The sequence below is a fragment of the Asterias amurensis genome, chromosome 14, assembly GCF_032118995.1.
Source record: "Asterias amurensis chromosome 14, ASM3211899v1".
NCBI classification, from domain to species: Eukaryota; Metazoa; Echinodermata; class Asteroidea; order Forcipulatida; family Asteriidae; genus Asterias; species Asterias amurensis.
The window spans coordinates 17,529,980-17,551,538 of record NC_092661.1 but is presented as its reverse complement, the minus strand read 5'-3'; the positions used below and the strand labels follow the sequence as shown (position 1 = coordinate 17,551,538).

Genomic DNA, 21,559 nt, shown 5'->3' with positions numbered 1-21,559 from the left:
ATACACATATTGACTGGCAATGAGGTAACTAGTATACGTCTATTCCCCCGAGGGACTTTGAGTGACCAGAAGAGAGACCTATTTCCCGAGGCCGAAGGCCGAGGGAAATAGGCCCCTCTTCTGGTCACTCGCATGCCCGAGGGGGAATAGACGTACACTAGTTACCAAATTATGCCAGTCAATATGTGTTTTATAACACAGCTCGGTCTTAAATGTCAAATAATAACAGAAATCCGGAAAAGAAAGAGAGTTTTATAGTTACAGTTCACGGTTCAAGTCAAGAGAGGGCGGTGTAACCGAGCACTATTTTCAAAGACTAGTGCCCGCTCGGGTACTAGTTCCCGCAAAACACGCGCGCGCGATCACTAGACTATATATTAGTTCATCCCACGTGACCGTGTTTCAGCCAACCAGAATGCAGAACAAGCAAGAGGTGTGTTATAATATATTCTTGTGATCGCCCCGCGTGTTTTGCGGGAACTAGTTCTCGAGCGCAACTACAAAACTTCCTTTCTTTTCCAGATTTCTGTTTTTATGGACCAAGCTAGCTGTATTGACTGGCATAATTTGGTAACTACGTTCGGGCCTGTGTGATCGGTGACCAGAAGAGGGGCCTATTTCCCTCGACCTTTGGCCTCGGGAAATAGGTCCCTTTTCTGGTCAATCAAACCATAGAGTAAAACTCGGGGGAATAGGTTACATCATTGCCAGTCATGTGTAAAATGGGGTGCGTTCGATTAGCTTCCCCAGGTCTCTCTGCGCCCCCGGTCGGTAGGTTCGAAATAGCTTTGACGTCATTCCATTCCAGGGGCTCATACATGCCCTACCTGACGGCACCTTTTTGGGGCCTGGCCTGAGGGGCATGACGTCACCGCGAGAGAGGGCGATTAGCTCTTAGTCTTGTGTCATGCCGGTTGGATTCATTATATAAAAAAATACTAAAACTTACAAAATACATCACAAAAACTTTAAAATCATTAAACTATGTATTTACAGGATAAAGGTACAAACATGACAAAAACTGTCCGCTGGTGGTGTAGCCTTGCTCAAGGCAGTCGCATTATTCGCTCCGAAAAGACGCAGCTGTAAACCCACCCGCCGTATACCCTGTGCATGGTGTGTGCGATCACACCGAATGACCAACCCGTATACACACTGTCACATCGCACGAATACTGTTCACACAAGTCATCGCACTCGTACACCACTAACCGCATGCCTGATGGCCTCCGCATGCGGATAGTGTACGGGGGCATCGTGTCGTGCGATGTTACGCACAGTGAATACGGGTGGGTTTTACGCACAGTGAATACGGGTGGGTTTTTATACAGCGGCGGTCTTTTTTCGGAGTGACTAATTCGACTGCCTTGAGCAAGGCTACTGGTGGTGGTAATTAGTGTCCGCTGAGCATGCGCAGTAGACCCCGGTGAAGGAATGGAGGGTGTGTGTGGCGCGCGAAACATCGGAAGAGGCAAAGCACACAACCTCGTGTGACAAGGGTGTTTTTTCTTTCATTATTATCTTGCAACTTCGACAACCGATTGAGGTCAAATTTTCACGGGTTTGTTATTTTCATCATAGTTCCTTGCTCTATGTTTTCATGGAGCAAGGATACACCAAGTGAGAAGACTAGTCTTTGACAATAACTATTACCAATAGTGTCCATGACTTCCTTGTTGTGCGATAGTTGTAGTCCCATTGGGCTAGCCAGTTGCTCGGGAAGTTGGGGTCCTTTTCGAAACGACGGCCTCGGCTTTGGATTCGGCTCAGGCTAGCTTGGCTCCGCAGCTGTTTTGAGCGTACCTACCTTGCGTATGCACGCAGGCCGGCCTCAGACGAGAGGACGGAGCCTGAAGCCGAATCCAAAACCGAAGCCGTGTTTCGAAAAGGGACTAAGTTTATGCGTTGATGTTGGGCGCTGTTGTTGCGCGTGCGCCTGGGTTTCTGCAAAGCGTGATAAAACTAAAAATGCTTCCGCCTTTGACTTGAACTTGGTTGGAAGTGGCCTCTTCTGTCTCTCGTCCTTGTTGATGATTGACGTTCCAATTTGGAGTAGATCTTTAGCTTTTGCAAGGGAGTTGTACAACAAACAAGCAAGGAATTTATTTTGGTTCAGCATTTTTCTGTAAGTATAATGAGAGAGTTGTTCATTTCCTGTAATTGTAAAGATTAATGACTTTATCAACAGTAAAACTGATTGTTGTGAATTTCTGGGAATTTTTTTTTACCGTGGCCTTACATTACATGGGAAGAGTCATGTATCTGCGTCTGTAGATTCTATTTGTAAAGTCATTTCTAGAAATATTGGTGTAGTTGGATCAAACACCTTCTCAAATGGTATCATTCAACTCATTCCCCTGTGGTTGGGGTAGACCTAGTAGCAACTGGGGCGCTGTAAAAGGAATACACTTTATTTTTTCGAATTTTGACATTATCTATGTGTCGTAGCGTAATACGTTATCGACCCTCATATGTTTTCGAATCCAAACTTTGATTCCCGTTTATACCGCGAGATTGTGCAACCTCCGCCGGTGACCGAAACTCTGCAGTTTACTCATGGTCTGTATTTTCATCAGGCTTAATCATGCTGAGAATAAAGTTTCCTGTCGTTGGTTATGCTCAAAATGATTGATTTTTGGTACAAATCACTAGTGCATTATGCCAACATTCAAATAATGTCAAAGAAACAAGTCAAAGAAACATCATCCAACCTCGAAAGTTCAAAACAAAATTACTATCTGCTAGATTGAGTTTCATTCTGCTTTATTCACTAGATAGATCACGTGATGTGGTTGCTATTTAGGATTCTATATAGACTGTGGTGTGCCAATATGGGGGAAAAATTTAAATATTTAAAGTGAAAATGACAAAACAATTTTTTTTTTATTAACTGCATACTGTAATAAATGCTGATAAGCATAATAAATATTATGTCTACATTAAAGAGAAAATATCATAGATTGGTTTCTTATCTCCTGAAACCAAACATTACTGGTCTGAAATGGGGAAAAACGGATTGTTGGGTCGTTCCATGTCAAATCAACCAGTGGTCCCCAGGTGACCCCCTCAGATTTTGATGAAACTTCATCAGAATGATTGAATGTGGCTCAAATGAACAAAAGTCATACTCCTAAGTCATACTCCATGTCGTTTTTGAGATATGATCCATTGAAATTTGGTAGAGGCGGCCATTTTGTGCGCACACAAGACGCGAAATGTGATTTTTGTGATAATTTCCGACTTTGAAAACTCATAATTTAGATTTTGTACCAGGTAGAGAACTCAAAGTTGGTATACCATCTTACTTTTTGCCAAATTTCATGAATCTGCACTCAATTTAAATGTATCTCCTCGAATTTTCTAGTTATGGTCACCCAAAGTAGGCACTTTAATCAGCCAAAAATGTTTTTTTGTGATAATAGGGATCACCCTGTGCCCACATGAGGGGTCAAATAAATCCTATATTCCCTAGGTATTATCTATGGGTGCATGTCTATACCCATTTAAGCAATTACATGTGTAAGCTCACCAATGCTTTCATTCAAAAATAGCATGGACCCAAAGTTGGTTCCAGCCGGAAAAAGGTCAATAAGACCCCGCCCGTCTTGACCCGGTTGACCCCGCGATCAATTGAAACATTTTTTGAAATTGATACCAGTTAAACATATATATTATCTACTTATACACCAAATTTCAGCTTTGGCACTCAACTCCTTCATGGTGTGGTGGCAATTTAAATACTATGTTTTGGGCACATTTTAATGTAATATCATACAGTATACATGTACATGTACATGTACATTCATGTACAGGTACAATACATGGTAATATATGTTTGAAGCTTGTGTAACTTATTTTTTCTGGCTAGCAAAAAAGTAAGTTTATTTGTGTTATTGTTTTTAGAAATGGGTTGATGATGCATGTTTTCAACTGCAATAAATAATTTAAGGCAGGTACCTCAAAGTGCTGCAAAAATCTCCCATACGTGTAACACACACAAAATATTGGAACCATACCCCAGTATGGAACCACATACCCCAGTATACCGTGTGGAGTTTCACTTGAAACATGTTCAAACCACACAATACAAATTAAATCTGCCAGTACTTAACACTCACTGTCTGTCATTTTCTTCGCTGGTTTTAACCCAACCCCAGTCCCCTTTGTTTCCTCCATGCTGTATGTTTATGCTGGTTAAACTTTCCAATCACATGGTCACCTCATTTGCATTAAATGCTGGTAACTTTCCATACACTACTTTTTTAGAACAATACTTCTTCAATGTGTATCACATGCAAACACTACTTTCTCAAACAAAATATGTACTTGTGTATCACGCAGACACCACAAATGCCAATGCATTGATGTTACTTTTTTGCTAGCCAGAAAAAATAAGTTACACAAGCTTCAAACATACCATGTATTGTACATGTACATGAATGTATGCACATTGTATACTGTATGATATTACATTTAAAAATGTGCCAAAAACATAAAATATTCAAATTGCCACCACACCATGAAGGAGTTGAGTGCCAAAGCTGATATTTGGTGTATAAGTAGATACAATATATATGTTTAACTGGTGTCAATTTTAAAAAATGTTTCAATTGATCGCGGGGTCAACCGGGGTCAAGACGGGCGGGGTCTTTTTTACCTTTTTCTGGCTGGAACCAACTTTGGGCCCATGCTATTTTTAAATTAATGCATAGGTGAGCTTATAGTTGCTATAGACATGCACCCATAGATAATACCTAGGGAATAAATAGGATTTATTTGACCTCTCATGTGGGCACAGGGTGACCCCAATTATCACAAAAAACAATTTCGGCTGATTGAAGTGCCTACTTTAGGTGACCATAACTAAAAAATTAAAGGAGATACATTTAAATTGAGTGCAGATTCATGAAATTTGGCAAGAAGTAAGATGGAATACCAAATTTGAGCTCTCTACCCGGTACAATAACTAAATTATGAGTTTTCAAAGTCGAAAATTATCACAAAAATCATTTTTTCGCGTCTAGCGCGAGCACAAAATGGCCGCGCCTCGACCAAATTTCAATGGGTCTTATCTCAAAAACGACATGGAGTATGACTTAGCTTTTTTGTATGTGTTCATTTGAGCCACATCCAATCATTCTGATGAAGTTTCATCAAAATCTGAGAGGGTTACCTGGGAACTTTTCTGAAAACTGGTTGATTTGACACGGAATGACCCTGTTATGAAGTGTGTGTGCTTCAAGGGGGGTGGGGTGTTTTACTTTCATGCCTTATGATATCTCTGGATTCTAATATAGTAGCCATAATGCTTTAGGACAAAAATGTAATTAAATTTGTGAAGTAGTAATCGAATAATATTTTTGATTTATTTTGCACGCCATACTAGCTTCTGAATATTCAATAAAATACCAACCAATGAAAGGTGTGAAAACATATGACGTTGCTCCAATGTCGTGCATGCATAAGCACTGTTAATGGCGAACTGTCTCTCGCAACGTAAAACCAAAGCTTTAAAATTTCAACACACCATGAAGTGTAAGTGTATTTGTTAAAAAATTGGAAAGAATTCGTGGGCCCTAAACCTCAGATTTATGCATCATCAGGCGCCATTTTGATAACGTCCAAATAATCGGACACCATTTTGATGACGTCATCACCCATGCCACCCTCCTAAAAAAAAAGTCTGTGGAGAACACTGAGATGATTTTAAAAAAAAAAATTAGTTTTTGATTGTGAACAATTTTCCTGTTATCCTACTGAAAACACATGACACCAGGATACGTAGGCCTATCGGCTGCCCCTCAAAAATTTGCCTCCTGCAATTAATTTTTTTTGTTTTTTGCTGATTTTTTTGCATTTGTTTTAATTTGGGGGGTCAACTACCCCCCCCCCCCCACCACCACACACACACACACATACACGTGAAAATATAAAGGTTATGTTTGGCCACTTTTCAAAAAGACAGTGGAAACACTGCAAACAGGAAATAAATACCCCCAAAAGCCTAAGTAGTACACCTTTATGAAATGGACAAATATCCTGCATCTTGTTTAAATGCAGTGGACACTATTGGTAGTTACTCAAAATAATTATATCAGCATTAAATCTCTGGTATAGAGTAATGGGGAGAGGTTGTTAGTATAAAACATGTTGAGAAACGGCTCCCTCTGATTGGTCAGCTTTCTCACTCTTCATTCAGTTTATGGTTGTCTTCACTGTAGAGGTATTTTGTACCTTTTTCAAGAAGTGGCTGTTTGGTGTGGCACGGGTCATTACATAATTGTATTTAGTATACAATACATGTCTAGATACATTTTTGAATTGTTGTGGGCCACCATAGAGAAAGGACATGGTGCCACATTGAAGACTTGAAAAGCTATTTTATTCTGTTTTTGAATTAAATATTATACACAATAATGAATGTTTATGAGTGCAATGGTGCTAATATGTTCATGAGTTGAAAAATGGAATGTTCTATTTCAAAGAAGATGCCTAAAGCACATCGAAGAAGGACATCCAATGCTTATGGATGGATCATGTGACGATCGAGAGAGAAGTTCCACAATCAGCTGTTGATAAACAATACAAGAGATATTCTTAGGACTTGTCATGAGTTGATACTCGTTATTAACTCAGTTATTAACACAGTCAGACAAGGTACAGTTCCAAAACCTGAATTTATATCACCATGCATCTATATTGTTTTAGAACATTTGTTTGAATTTTTGCTCTGAAAATTAGGTTTGTTAAGCAACTCAACATGGACTTTGTATAATGGGTTAGGACTTCAGTGAAGATGTATCATCGTTTGGACTATTGGGTGAATGAGCCTGGCTAAAGCACTGATTGATCCTGGATTTAAAGGTATTAGAGACTGCATCATATTACTGACCTTTTATAAAAACCCCAGACAGTTTCTCTACTCCTATTGGTGATGAGCGCGTCACGTGGGGGTGTTTAAACGGTTGATAATGACCAGCTGGTCACGTGGGGGTGTTAAAACAGTTGATAATGACCAGCTGGAGCTGTTTATAACCGGCTGGTTTCCGCGTGTCGGGCGTGCAAGATTATCACATGGAACACTATTCATAGCTATTAGTAACAGCGCGCAATCTATTTCTAAGCGCGCACGACCCACGCGCATCAAACAGATTCTTCACAAAGTTTTTGAAAACTACATTTCAAACCTCAAATTTTCAATTGTCAAAGTGTCTATAATTGTATTTTTTAACATTTTTTAACAAAAGGGCATTTATGAATGGAAATAAAAGAGTAGTGACTCGCAGGGTCGTTGCCGTGCGATAAAGGCCCTCACCTTCACACGGCAACGACCCTGCCGGTTTTAAATGGCGGTTTAAGAACTCGTTGCTACCCTTTTATTCCGTTTATAGTATTTCATGAACTTTGATATCTCAAGTAGATTGTTTGTCTTGATCCATAGACAAGAATAATGCACATAGACACAATCTGTCATCTGAGTAAATATCTTTCTTTGATTCCTAAGATTGTGTCAGATATGGCTGACCAGAGTGAGGTGACCATGAACGAGGAGGAGATGGCCAGACAATCTCATGAGCTAGAACAAAGATCAAGGGCTGTTGTTAAAAACATTCAACCGTTGCCAGAAACAAGAGACTTAGTGAGAGCTGAAAACACACAAGATTTACAAGGTAGAAATTAAATGAAAATGTACATGTTCCCATTGGTTTTTCAAATTGTTGAGGCTTTTAAAGGAACACGTTGCCTTGGATCGGACGAGTTGGTCTATAAAAAGCGTTTGTAACCGTTTTTTATAAAAATGCATATGGCTGGAAAGATGTTTTAAAAGTAGAATACAATGATCCACACAAGTTAGCCTCGAAAATGCACGGTTTTCCGTTTACCTCGTCGACTAACACGGTCGGCCATTTATGGGAGTCAAATGTTTGACTCCCGTAAATGGCCGACCGTGTTAGTTTGCACAGTCAAAGGAAAACCACGCAATTTCGAGGCTAGCTTGTGTGGATCATTGTATTCTACTTTTGAAACATCTTTCCAACCATATGCATTTTATAACAAACGGTTATAAACGCTTTTTATAGACCAACTCGTCCGATCCAAGGCAACGTGTTCCTTTAAAGGCAGTGGACACTATTGGTTATTACTCAAAATAATTATTAGCATAAAACCTTTCTTGGTAACGACTAATGGGGAGAAGTTGATAGTATAAAACATTGTGAGAAACGGCTCCCTCTCGAGAAAGAAGTAATTTTCCGCGAATTTGATTTTGAGACCTCAGATTTAGAATTTGAGGTCTCGAAATCAAGCATATGAAAGCACACAACTTCATGTGACAGGGGTGTTTTTTCTTTCATTATTATCTCGCAACTTCGCTGACCCATTGAGGTTTGTTATTTTATGCATATGTTGAGATACACCAAGTGAGAAGACTGGTCCTTGACAATTACCAATAGTGTCCAGTGTCTTTAAGTGAATGTTAAAGGTCGGCAAGAATAATAGAAAATCTTCTCTAAACTCAACTTCATTGTCTTCAAAGGGATGTATCAGGGGAAGGAATAAAACCAAATAATTCGTATGTAAAAAATGATGTGAAATGTCAATCGTCATTAAAGGAACACATTGCCCTGGGTCGGACAGGTTGGTCTTTAAAAAGCGTTTGTAACCGTTTGTTATAAAATGCATATGGTTAGAAAGATGTTTTAAAAGTAGAATACAATGATCCACACAAATTTGCCTCGGAATTGCGTAGTTTTCCTTTTACTTTGCGAACTAACACGGTCGCCATTTATGGGAGTCAAATATTTGACTCCCATAAATCGCCCACTGTGTTAGTCGACGAGATAAAAAGAAAACCACGCAATTTCGAGGCATGTTTGTGTAGATCATTGTGTTGTACTTTTACAACATCTTTCTACCCCATATGCATTTTATAACAAACAGTTACAAACGTTTTAATAAACCAACTCGTCCGATCCAAGGCAACGTGTTCCTTTAAATAACTTGCTTGAAGAAAAATATGTACAAATCTCGATGTTACTTTTGTTCTTATTAATGTCAGGCGGTAGTCTAGTAGCTGCAGGTGAGAGAGCTGTACATTCTGCAACCATAATTCAACAAGCGACATACGGCAGCGGTAATTCGAATTTCATCAATCCTCAAAATTGTCAGATCAACATCACACAACTAAGGCAAGCTGCACCAGGTATGTACACAAAATAAGAAACCGTTTTAAAATTCTTATGTTACAATATATGGTGTTAATTATTGACTCGAAATAACTCCTCTATGTGTCTCAAAAACAGTAAATCAAGACTTTTTTTCCCAAAATCATAAATATTAAATATTTTTCTAGCAATAAAAACCATTCGGCGTTCTCTCTTAACAGTGTGTCAGTTAAAACACCCAAGGACCAGTCAGCATTCTCTCTAAGTAGAGTTTGTCTGGCTTGTTCAGTGCTGGGAAGCATCCCTGTTCAATATTCATTATGGACTAGTGAAAAAGCTGATGGATTAGTGAAATGACAAGCTAATTGGTGCCGCTGGCTAGTTGCTGACAAAGTTAAGGGCAAACTGTAATATTCGGGAATAACGAGAGACTATTCTGACAAGATGTCTACATGTTTACATGTCCGCTCGCCCCCCAGCGCCTTGCTTTAACCAAAGGCGCTGGGATGGGCAACCGCATTGTGCTCGGCCCCAGCGGCCAGTCTATCCAGGAATGCTGGGATGGGCTAATCACTTGAACAGATTCTTGTTCAGGAAGTACGTCACGTATGCAGTGCATAAAAATATGTTGCAGTGTGAGTGTTATGCATGATGGGACTGCGCATTATTAAAACAATGAGCGTGCATGATACGTTTGCCCATCCCAGCGCCTTTGGTTAAAGCAAGGCGCTGGGGACGAGCGAAAGTTTACATGTGCTTTAATATGAACACTTGAGGGCGCTATAACAATAGTGCAGAGGCATTACCCTACACAAACCATACCATGGTGGTTGATATTGAATGGTCAGGCTCTAGGATTCAATTCAATTCAAAACAACATTTATTTCCATATCACAGAATGACGAATATACAGAAGTGCATGCAGAAAATAGACAACTAATTAAGTAGACTAACAAAAGATGCATACAAAATGGCCATTTAATAAACAAGAACTTGAAGAGGAAGTGATATGGGGGCAAATCCCAGAAAAGCAGTGCTCGAAGAAAGGACAGAAAGACAGACATACAAGTGGACAACAACAATATAAAAAGAATTAACAAAAAATATGTAAACGATTGCGTAGAGCAGGGGTTGGTAAAAAAAAAGAACAAAAAAGACCAATTAGGAATATATTTAAGTGAGAATAAACGAAAAAAATGTACATAATAACGGGAGATTAGGAAAACGATGGTCTAAAAGAACTAAGTGAACGGATGGCCTTTTTAAGCCATGTACCACTCCAGAAATACTACAGCTACATTCATCTCTCTGAAGGTTTTTTTTTTATTTATTTATTTATTTATTGATATTGTTGAATCAAGATTAATTGTTCCATATCATGTTTTTTGTTTACAAGCAGATGACGGAAGTGTGCAAGGAGCCCATCCGTCAAAAGATCCAGCCCAGGTCGCTGCAGAGAGTTGTAGAAAGGCAATAAGAACTCATTATAAGGATAGCTATGTGAAACTGATACCATGGGAGGATGATGACACAAAACATATCGAAGATATCTATACAGAATTAACGTTGGAGAATTCTGGACAGAAATTGGAGTCGTATAAGGATATTTTCCTTCAGAAAACAAGACATGGTGATGACATAAAACGGGTTATTTTGAAAGGGTTAGCTGGTAGAGGGAAGTCTACCATCCTGGATAAGATGGCTTATGATTGGGCATGTGGTGAAGCACTGCAGCAGTTTGAGCTTGTATTCGTTTTAAGAATGAGTGCAGTTGAACAAAGCACAGAGCTAATTGACTCAATTTTTGAACAAATTTTTGCCGAAGATACGAAGATAGATAAAGGTGCTTTGGATTCTTTTATCAGGGACAATGAAGAGAAAGTACTGATCTTGTTTGATGGCTTTGATGAGTTAAAGACCCCTGCTCTTGATAAAGCCTTATTTGGTTCCATTCTAAAGATCCTGAACCGTAAGAAATACAGAGAGTGTTTTGTTGTAGTTACCACTCGCCCCTCTCACTATCATAAATTAGTGACAGAATCATTAATTCAAAAGCCTTTCACACAGGTCGGGGTTGAAGGTTTTGACAAGGAAGATATCAAGAAGTATGTGAAGAGATTTTACTCAGACGATCATGACAAAGCTGAAAGGCTTATTCAGACGATCAAATCCTCAAATGTATTATCTGATTTGGCAAAGAGTCCAATGCTACTTCTGTTGATTTGTATTTTGTGGAGAGACAATTCTACACTCCCAGAAACAATGTCCCGTATCTACAGTGATGCATTGCAGTACATATTTCACAGAAAAAATAAAATGTCATCAGATGAGATATCAAAAGTAACAAACGAACTTGGAAAGATTGCCTTGCTTGGTCTTCTTGCTCCAAAACAACAGCTTGCCTTTCCTGAACAGGTGTTTGAACCAAATGTGTATAAATCCGCCTTAGAAGCAGGTATTCTTACAAGACAAAAAGTCTTGAAGGGAATGAAAAGTCACAACAGCATTCAGTTCCTTCATAAGACTTTTCAAGAGTGTTGTGCTGGTAAATACTTACAAAGCTTATTGGAAACAGACCCGGTGGAATTCCAGAAGATTCTGGATAAAATGATCAAATCTAGAGGTAATGACTTTAAATATGTTTTGCGGTTTTGTGCCGGTGACAACATGGCATGTACAAATAGCATTTTACTAACACTTGCTAAATGTAAAGTATATGTGCAATACGAGATGCAGATGGGCGTTATCTGTTACTTTGAGGGTCAGACAAAAGATTTACCCCCCGTGGAGTTCATGAAGTCTCTTCTAAAAGATCAGATGGTCATTGGTGCCTGGAACAGGGACACTCTTAACTCATTCACATACTTTCTTAGAAATGTTCATGCCTGCACAGTGGAAAACGAACAAACTGATTATCTTGACACGGTACAGTCAGTAAGGATAAACGGTTGTTCTTTGGGTGGTTGTATGTCAGATTTGGTAGACTCTATGAGCTTAATGACAAATCTTTCAACAGTGAAATTTGTTACGTGCACATTTAATGAGAGATGTGTAGGATCTTCTTTGTTATCAGGAGCAGCCTCATCTGCTGCATTATGGGCCCATCACTTCAAGAAGATGAATAACGTTCAGGAGGTTTACTTTTATGACTGCCCATTGACGGGTGAAGATATGACACATGTTGCTCCTGCACTGTGTGATCTGCCCAACTTGATTTATTTGAATCTTGGGGGAAATCGCGACCTTGGTGGTTCTGCTGCATTATGGGCCCATCACTTCAAGAAGATGAGTAACCTTCAGGAGGTTTGCTTGTATGACTGCTCATTGACGGGTGAAGATATGACACATATTGCTCCTGCACTGTGTGATCTGCCCAACATGGTTGAATTGCATATTGAGGGAAATGAAAACCCTCTTGGTTCTGCTGCATTATGGGCCCATCACCTCAAGAAAATGAAGAACCTTCAGAGGCTTAGCTTGGGTGAATGGTTGATAGATGAAGATATGACACATTTTTATAATGCATTGCGTGATTTGCCCCACTGGGATGAAATCCAAAAAGGCTACGAGATTTAGAGTCTGACTCATTGATGAAAGCCGGCTATAGCTTTAAAATGAGCTTAATCTCAGAGGTCCTCTTGCTAATGTAATGGTGACTCTACAACACTCTGCACTGCATCCTTCATGCATGTTCTAATGAACATGGTGTATTAAGGTATTATCATTACATTGAGACGAATATTTAAAAGCCTTTGCTTCTGCTGGAACTTGGTACCATCACTAAAGAAGATGAAGAATCGTCATAAGCTGAGCATGATGTTCTGAAGCTGTGGCAGATACAAATTGCACTGCCCAACTAAGTGGTTGAATTGATTCTTGTTGAGCAGCAGTTAATCAAGTGTCCCATGGCTCTGACTTCTTCATAGTAATCGTAATAATGATAATAATAATAATAATAATAATAATAATAATAATAATAATAATAATAATAATAATAATAATTGATGTGTAAGTATGGTGTCAAAGTGCTTGCGAAATGGTACGAACATGTTCCGGAAAAAGTTGTAGAGACCGACCAGGTCAAGATCCTTTGGGGCTTTAACATTCAGACCGATCATGTTATACCACATAGGCGCCCGGATGTTGTGCTATTAGATAAGGCGAAGAAGATGTGTCATCTCATTGACATAGCTGTGCCAGGTGATATAAGGGTAGCTTCGAAGGAGATGGAAAAGATCGAGAAGTACCAGGACCTGGCTAGGGAACTTCGTAAGATTTGGCAGGTAAAGGTAAAAGTAGTCCCCGTGGTGGTTGGAGCACTTGGCACCATTCCCAAAGCACTGGGGAAACATCTAGATGAAATAGGGACAAATGTGAGGGTAGATCTGTTACAGAAGGCAGCGCTTTTGGGAACAGCGAGGATCCTGAGAAAGACTCTTGAGATCTAAGGCTACGGGACGTAGCCCGACTCGAGGAGTTACCGGCACAAAGGAATATGACATCTTTCTTTTGCATGCTGTGATAAAATGAAATAATAATAATAATAATAATAATAATAATAATAATAATAATAATAATAATAATAATAATAATAATAATAATACTAATAGTAATAGTAATAGTAATAGTAATAGTAATAGTAATAGTAATAGTAATAGTAATAGTAATAGTAATAGTAATAGTAATAGTAATAGTAATAGTAATAGTAATAGTAATAGTAATAGTAATAGTAATAATAACCCGTTTTTATATAGTGATTTGGCTAAACCAATCACAAGAACCTCTGCCCTCACAGGTACCCATTTACCACTGGGTGGAGAGAAGCAATTACAGTTAAGTGTCTTGCTCAAGGGACACAAGTGTCACAACCGGGATTCGAACCCACACTCTGTTGAACAGAAGCATCAGAGCTTGAGTTTGGTGCTCTTATCCACTCGGCCATGACACCCCACCTATACTATACAAATATAACATGGTTTGAGGGTGACTAGTCGATATTAGCTCCCCGAGGTATTGGAAGTTGACAAACTAGTTCCCGAAAAGGAAAAAAAGTCCCTTGTGCAAATTTGTGTGCTTTCAGGTGCATGAAAAAAGGCGACCTGAAGTCTTTCTTAGATTCAAATATTTAATGAAAATTACCTTTACCTTAATAAACTTTGTTACTTCGGAGAGAGTCGTTTCTCACAATGTTTTATACTATCACCAGCTCTATGTTGCCCATTACCAAGTCAGTTTGTATGCTAATTGAGTAATAAATTACCAAGTGTGTCCAACACCTTCAAAGGAGCCCGTTATATTTTTTTTCAAAATAAAGCTTTTGTCACTAATATATGTGTTTTGATGAGTGGAATGTGAATAAACAGTTAACTGAGGTTTTAAAAAATTGGTTCTTATGTTATTTTCAAATTTAAGAGTAAGCCCCGACCCGAGAGGGCGCTGTTCGTGACGTCAATTGAGGCAGACTTTGCCTGCAATGCGTAGAGTAAACACACTTGCAAAGTACATGTACGGTCCAAGTCTTTAGTTTGTACGTTCAAAAAAAAAAAATTGTATTGCTGCTGGATGCAGAAAAAAATTGTTTTGAAACGTACAAACTCACGAGCTCACGAGACTGTACAAACATGTACTTTGCCTGTGTGTTTACTCTACGCATCCAGGCAAAGTCTGCCTCGATTGACGTCACAAAAGGGGTAGGCGGAGTCAGCCCCCAAACAACTACATATATATATTTTTTAACATATAAATCGTGACAAACAATTACTAATAAAAATGTTTTATTGTTCATAAACATATACTCTTATGTTTGAAAGAATAAAAATTTCATTTCCAGGTGACTTTAAGGTAGCTTAAAGACAGTGGACACTATTGGTAATTGTCAAAGACTAGTCTTCACAGTTGGTGTATCTCAACTTTTGCATAAAATACCAAACTTGTGAAAATTTGAGCTCAATCGGTCGTCGAAGTTGCAAGATATTAATGAAAGAAAAAAACACCCTTGTCACTTGAAGTTGTGTGCTTTTAGATGGTTGATTTTGAGACCTCAAATTCTAAATCTGGGGTCTCAAAATCAAATTCGTGGAAAATTACTTCTTTCTCGAAAACTATGTCACTTCAGAGGGAGCCGTTCCTTCCAATGTTTTATACTATCAACCTCTCGCCATTACTCGTCACCAAGTAAATTTTATGCTAACAATTATTTTGAGTAATTACCAAAAGTGTCCACGGCCTTTAAAGGCAGTGGACACTACATGTATTGGTATTTACTCAAAATAATTATTAGCATAATACCTTTTTTGGTAACGAGTAATGGCCAGCTGTTGATAGTATAAAACACTGAGAAATGGCTCCCTCTGAAGTAACATAGTTTTCGAGAAAGAAGTAATTTTCTCCGAATTTGATTTCAAGACCTCCGATTTAGAATTTGAGGTCTCAAAATCAAGCATGATCTGAAAGCACACAACTTCGTGTGACAAGGGTGTTTTTTCTTTCATTATTATCTCGCAACTTCGACAACCGATTGAGGTCAAATTTTCACAGGTTTGTTATTTTATGTATACGTTGAGATACACCAAGTGAGAAGACTGGTCTTTGACAATTACCAATAGTGTCCAGTGTCTTTAAAAAGAGAAATAGTTTCCCAAAAAAAGTGAAGGACATTGTAGTTTGTAGCTTTTTAGGGGGATCAAGAATGAGTGAAAGTTTAAATTTATTTGTTTTTGAAAAATGGCATTCTCATCTTTTTCCTGTCTTCAAAGGTTGAAGCACGTGGTGACTGTTTTTGCTCACCATGTATTTTGACGCACCATTGATACCATGTCTTCCAAGTATCACCGTGTTGAGTTAAATTCCTTGAATAAATTGTATCAACAAGTTATTTATGTTGACTGATGAAATAGTGAACGGTTTAGTTTTGTTAGTTACATACCTTTTCATTTAGGAGAGGGTATGTAAGGTACAATAGATAATATGAAAATTACACTCTCATTCCATTGCCTATTGAACTGTAGTAGAATGTAATACGAGAATAAAACAACGACTTATTCTTGAAATGTTTGTATGAAAATTATGTGTGCGAGTTTTTAGTTTTTTTTTCAATTTAGTGTCCCATTTTACTATTTCATGTATTGATTTCTTATTATATGGGAAGGTTTGCGGTAACACTATGTAATGACTATCTCTAATGAGTTGGGGTGGTTCTGAAAAAAACCATATTGGTTTATCTCGACGTTTCGATCAGTATGCTCTGATCGTCTTCTGGAGAAAGCTGGACTCTAATGCTGCATGCTGCTTAAGTACTGTGGAGGCGGATAAGCTGCTTTCTTATTGTTATCCCTCACTTAATACAAGATTAACCAACTAAAATCTACCCCACCCAGGTTCCCAATTGAATGTGGTCAGTTTTGCATATGAGCGAGTTTATCATTTATTTTTAACTTTTAATTTTTCTGTATCCATTAAATCCAACAGTACCCTTTCGCGCGTCTAGGTTTCGGTACTTGTGTTTATTAAACTTGAATTATTCATGTTATCTAAGATCGGAAGTGATAGTTAAAACACTTGGCATAAATCCATCATCCAGTGGGGGGGGGGGGGGGGGGGGGAGGTGGTTTTGACAAATTGATTTCAAAACAACCCACCTCTCTAATGGTAACATTCAGATTATTAAATAATAACAACTCTCGTTAATTAAACAACTCTTATAGTTGGTCTTACGTGAGAATTTTTTTAATTATCAAATTTTGGAGATCAGAGTTTGTCATCGTGCGAAAACTCTTTTCTTTGCGAGGATCATGTAGCACCTACCCAGGCCCGCAGACTCGCATGACACTTTCTCCTTTGTTGAATACTTCACCAATCCCAAATTTGTTTGTATTTGCAGCTCGCGAGTTTGTTATCCTACTTTCTTTCACATAGATTCGACATACGAGTTTGCATTTTGCAGAGAAATTTTCTTTTTGGAATTAGCTAAACATGATTGTGTTGGGAGGAGCCATATTAAATAGACATAAACTCGAGTCGAGTATTTCAAAGAGAAGAGTATGGTTCATGTTACAGCGCCGCCCTGGGCAGGTGGCCCAAGTCTTGCTAGAATAACTTCAGTCTCTTACAACACATCCATTGAATGCTGTTTAGTATACTTTGGAATAATTAAAAAGAAGTGCAGATCGAGAGAGTAAAGGTGCACCACACTAATACTTAGGCCAAAATTTTATGGGCCAAGCTGTTCAATTGCTGTTTATCATAATTCGTGATAATAAAAACGTCTTTTTGTGTGGGTCATGCAACTAATAATGAACTGTGTGATGATATCTATCACAACCTGATATTCTTAGTTTTCAACTTTTGAGATTTGATAAATTTGGGGTTGGTACTATATCATGGAGGTAGAATAACTATTTAGCTTGTTCATCGGGGAGTCTAATCATGAAAACTGCATGGTGGCAATGACTCGGACTATTTAAAAACACCTTTTCTGGGGTAGCAACAATTTCAAACGGCTGACCTGACAACAATTGGATATAAATCAGAAGTTATGGGATCTGGAAACATATCTGATTGGTTTTCAAGAAGCAGAGCGACTTTGAAATAGTTTTTGATTTTTTTTTTTTTTTTTAATTACATTTTCTGCATTTTACCATTGGTATTCTATGGGAGTTTATTTTAGTGTATTTCTGAGGGTGCAACCACCGATCTCTTTATAGATCTGTGGGTGCACCCCATATAGCTCTATAGACCTTATCGCAAATACCAATGCGCAAGCGCAGACTGTTGAATGAGGTGCATTGTGGGATATATATGGATCAAATTTGGATACCAGCAAGACCACAATGCACCTAATTCCAAGCTTTACGCGCGCGCCCCGGTATTTGCGAAAAGGTCTATGGGCATAGACCTTTTCGCAAATACTGGGGCGCGCGCGTAAAGCTTGGAATTAGGTGCATTGTGGTCTAGCTGATTACAAATTTGATTCATATATATCCCACAATGCACCTCATTCAACAGTCTGCGCTTGCGCATTGGTATTTGCGATAAGGTCTATGGTGCACCCTGGACTCAAAGTCACCGTACTACAAAAATACTGCCCTCTGTCGACGACAATGTCAATGTCCTCTGGGACCAATTAATATCTAGTAGCCTTTAGTCAAGGCGCACGCGGCACCCCCAGATGTCAAGCACAACCCTACCACGCACGAAAAAAAAAAAAAAAACAAGAACAGCACGAGCGGCGAAGCCGCGCCGCTCGCGCTGGTCTTTTTTCGTGCGTGACATGGTGCCGACTCGTGCGTCTTGATTAAAGGCTAATCTCCGGCGGCGGACAGAATTCACTGGGACACCGGCCGACATTTTTTTTGTTGCAAATCAATGGAGATCTTGTACATGTACATCACCACTGACAACCCGAAACCGATGGATGGAATTCGAAATAAATAAGAAGCAGCACACAAGATAATTCTGCCATAATTCTAAAAAAAATGTCAGTCAGACGTCTGCACAACTGTGAGAAAAAGGGTGCCTTTGGCTCCCGGGCCTTTATCGCACTGTCACGACCCTGCCGGTTTTAATTGGCTGTTTAAGAACTCGTCGCTGCCCGTTTATTCCCTTATTAAAAGCAGTTCACAAGATCTGCGCAAATTCGTCAGTGAAACTTTTCTAGAAGGCATTTTTTATTTAGTTGCATAGGATCGACACTACAGTTTGGGTAAATCTTTCTGATTACCTGGAAAGGCTAATTTATTGGAATGAACTTGTGTGACACCATTAAACGTGTCTTTCAAGCGAGCTCAATACCGACTCGGGTATTGAACCCCAATTTTTATTGGGGTGCACCTTGCACCTTAGACTTGACTCAAGTCCCACATGTTGACGGCGAGCGCGCACTGTACTGTGTATGCTACGTGTTGTTTTATAGTAAGTTTGGGTATTATTATGCTTAGGGACCTCTCACACGAGAATGGGACTTGAATCAAGTCTACTTGCACCTAGACTTGATTCAAGTCCCGTTCTCGCGTGAGAGGTCCCCAAGCATATCGCGCCATCAAAACGTGGTCCCAAGAATATTGGTTTGAAAATGCAGAGCATCACAACACAATAGTTTTCTGGCGATGGCCCGAGTTTTTGGGACTTGAGTCAAGTCTAGGGTGCATCCCACCACCGCAAGTAAGGAGAAAATAGAGAGTCGGCCTCATTAATATTTTGGTATGCTCTCAAAATATTATATTATTAATTTACAGATTTGAGAGCTTAGCCCAAGAAAAGTGACCGTCCCCAGTTCCCCAAATTGTGACCTGTGGGTTATTGACTTCCAACTTGAGAGGGATTTTGGATGACTGCTCTGAAGAAATAAATGGTCCTATGTTTCAAGATCGATGCTCTGACGTTTGGAAAAATTACACCAGTGTGGGTGTTTTTATTTTGGAGTGTGAATAACTCGACGGGCTTTGGGACTCCCCATATCAACTTGAATAATTTCCCCGTTACTTGTGAACAGCTGTGTGACTAAATATGTTCGTGTATTCTTGAATAGATAGCATAATGGGGTTTGCCAGTAGAAAACAATAAAACGCATAAATAGTAATGAAACGCATAATATAGTAGGCCGATATAAGCCCTGTAAAATCTTACAACCATGCTATAATTTAGCAAGGGACCCTTGCTAAATTGTTCTCGTGTGAAAGGGACTATAGAGAGCACGATAACATATTGACACGGAAACACTTTTTTATTTTATAGATTGACACATCTTCGTTATCGACAAAGCATCCAAATTATCAAGAGCTAAAGATTAAAAGGTCCTTCAGCAAGGCTGACATATTGACACGGAAACACTTTTTCATTTTATAGATTGACACATCTTCGTTATCGACAAAGCATCCAAATTATCAAGAGCTAAAGATTAAAAGGTCCTTCAGCAAGGCTGACAAAATAAAGCATTTCTAGAGGAAGATCGGTAAGCCAATAAAACAACCTCGAAAATCAGAAGAACAAAGTTATGGACAAAATTAATTTCGAAACCTCGCGGCAACAGGACGCGTTCAATAAGTATATTATTCGGTTTTATTTAGTCACGGAGACACGATATTTGATCCTAGACCTGCTGAGTGTTGCGCAGCCGTCCAAGGCGAATGCTTTCTTTTTATAGCAGTCGTGTCTGACCCCCCAGGCTTCATAAAAAAAACATAATCCGGCAATGTTTTCAATGAGGTCAATGCTCGATACAGGCGTGTAATGACCGCGCGGGGACAACAAGCGGTTAAAATTATTGTAACTTCGGGGTCCTATAACTTTAAAGAAGTACTATGAGCGATTTGTTTTACGGGAATGCTATTTTAAGTTGTGTATAACGTGTCTCTTTACCAGTCAAATGCAATTTTGATATTACACTTCTGAATTGTTCGTAATATATCGATTACAAAATCAGGCCCCAACCTCAAGAATTTGAAAAACTAGAAGCGTTTCTGCCGTTGACGGTGCGTCAAATTTTTTTGTTTAATGTTTGGGGCCAAAAATCTGACATAGCATCTTTCATTTTAATAGATATTAAATTTGCATCGGGGATAAAGAATATTAATTTTTGGTTTTTACCCATATACACCGATGTGTGTAGCACTGTATACTCAGTACTGTGATTTTTTTCACAGGACTCGGGAAAGTACTGAGTATACAGTGCTACACACATCGGTGTATATGGGTAAAAACCAAAAATTAATAATCTTTCATTTTATCAAAAGTGACCCAGTAGCATCTTTCATTTTATCAAAAGTGACCCAGTAGAAACGATTAAGAAATCCAGAAACTATGCAGAAATCCAGAAACGATGCAGAAATCACGAATTAGTACGAGGTACGAAGTATCTTGATAAGAAGGTACGAAGTGTCTTGCAAGAAGGTGCGAAGTGTCCGAAGTCACTTCGTACCTTAGTCAAAGGTACAAAGTGTCCAGGGTACGAAGTGTCCAAAGTCACTTCGTACCGTTGCAAAAGGTACGAAGTGGCAAGTACGAAGTGTCATGACACCGGGAGTTTGCTGCAACTATGACGTAACATGAGTGATGACGTAATGGAGATTTTCGCGAATCTTTCAGAAAAGCACTGGATAAGGATATTCGCAATGATTGTTTTTTTTACACACAATTATAAGTTCAGGGTTACCATTGGTAACGAGTGATGGGGAGTTTGATGATAGTATAAAACATTGTGAAAAACGGCTCCCTCTAAAGTAACGTAGTTTGTTGAGAGGATCATTTCTTGCTCAAATTAATATTAAAAGGCTTCATCAGGCCTGAAGTCTTTTAACATTATTATTAATTTTGTTAAATGTTGGCGGATTGGTTCGCGCATTCCACCACCAAAAGCTTATTATAACTAAATTTAATATTAATTTTGGTTTTTACCCATAC

At 38.9% G+C, this 21,559-nt stretch overlaps 1 protein-coding gene across 2 annotated transcripts; it reads left to right on the top strand.

Moving 5' to 3' along the window:
* Positions 1-1,941: 1,941 nt before the first annotated feature.
* On the top strand, positions 1,942-16,194 carry LOC139947312 (NLR family CARD domain-containing protein 4-like). 2 transcript variants are annotated; one of them, XM_071945209.1, is made up of 5 exons: positions 1,942-2,124; positions 6,741-6,863; positions 7,504-7,669; positions 9,058-9,201; positions 10,563-16,194. In XM_071945209.1, exons 3-5 carry the CDS (start codon positions 7,516-7,518, stop codon positions 12,737-12,739), a joined length of 2,475 nt encoding a protein of 824 aa, XP_071801310.1. In that variant the 5' UTR covers positions 1,942-2,124; positions 6,741-6,863; positions 7,504-7,515; the 3' UTR covers positions 12,740-16,194. The 2 variants fall into 2 exon arrangements, with proteins under 2 accessions (XP_071801310.1, XP_071801308.1); XM_071945207.1 differs by having other exon boundaries at positions 10,560-16,194.
* The last annotated feature ends 5,365 nt before the right edge of the window (positions 16,195-21,559 follow it).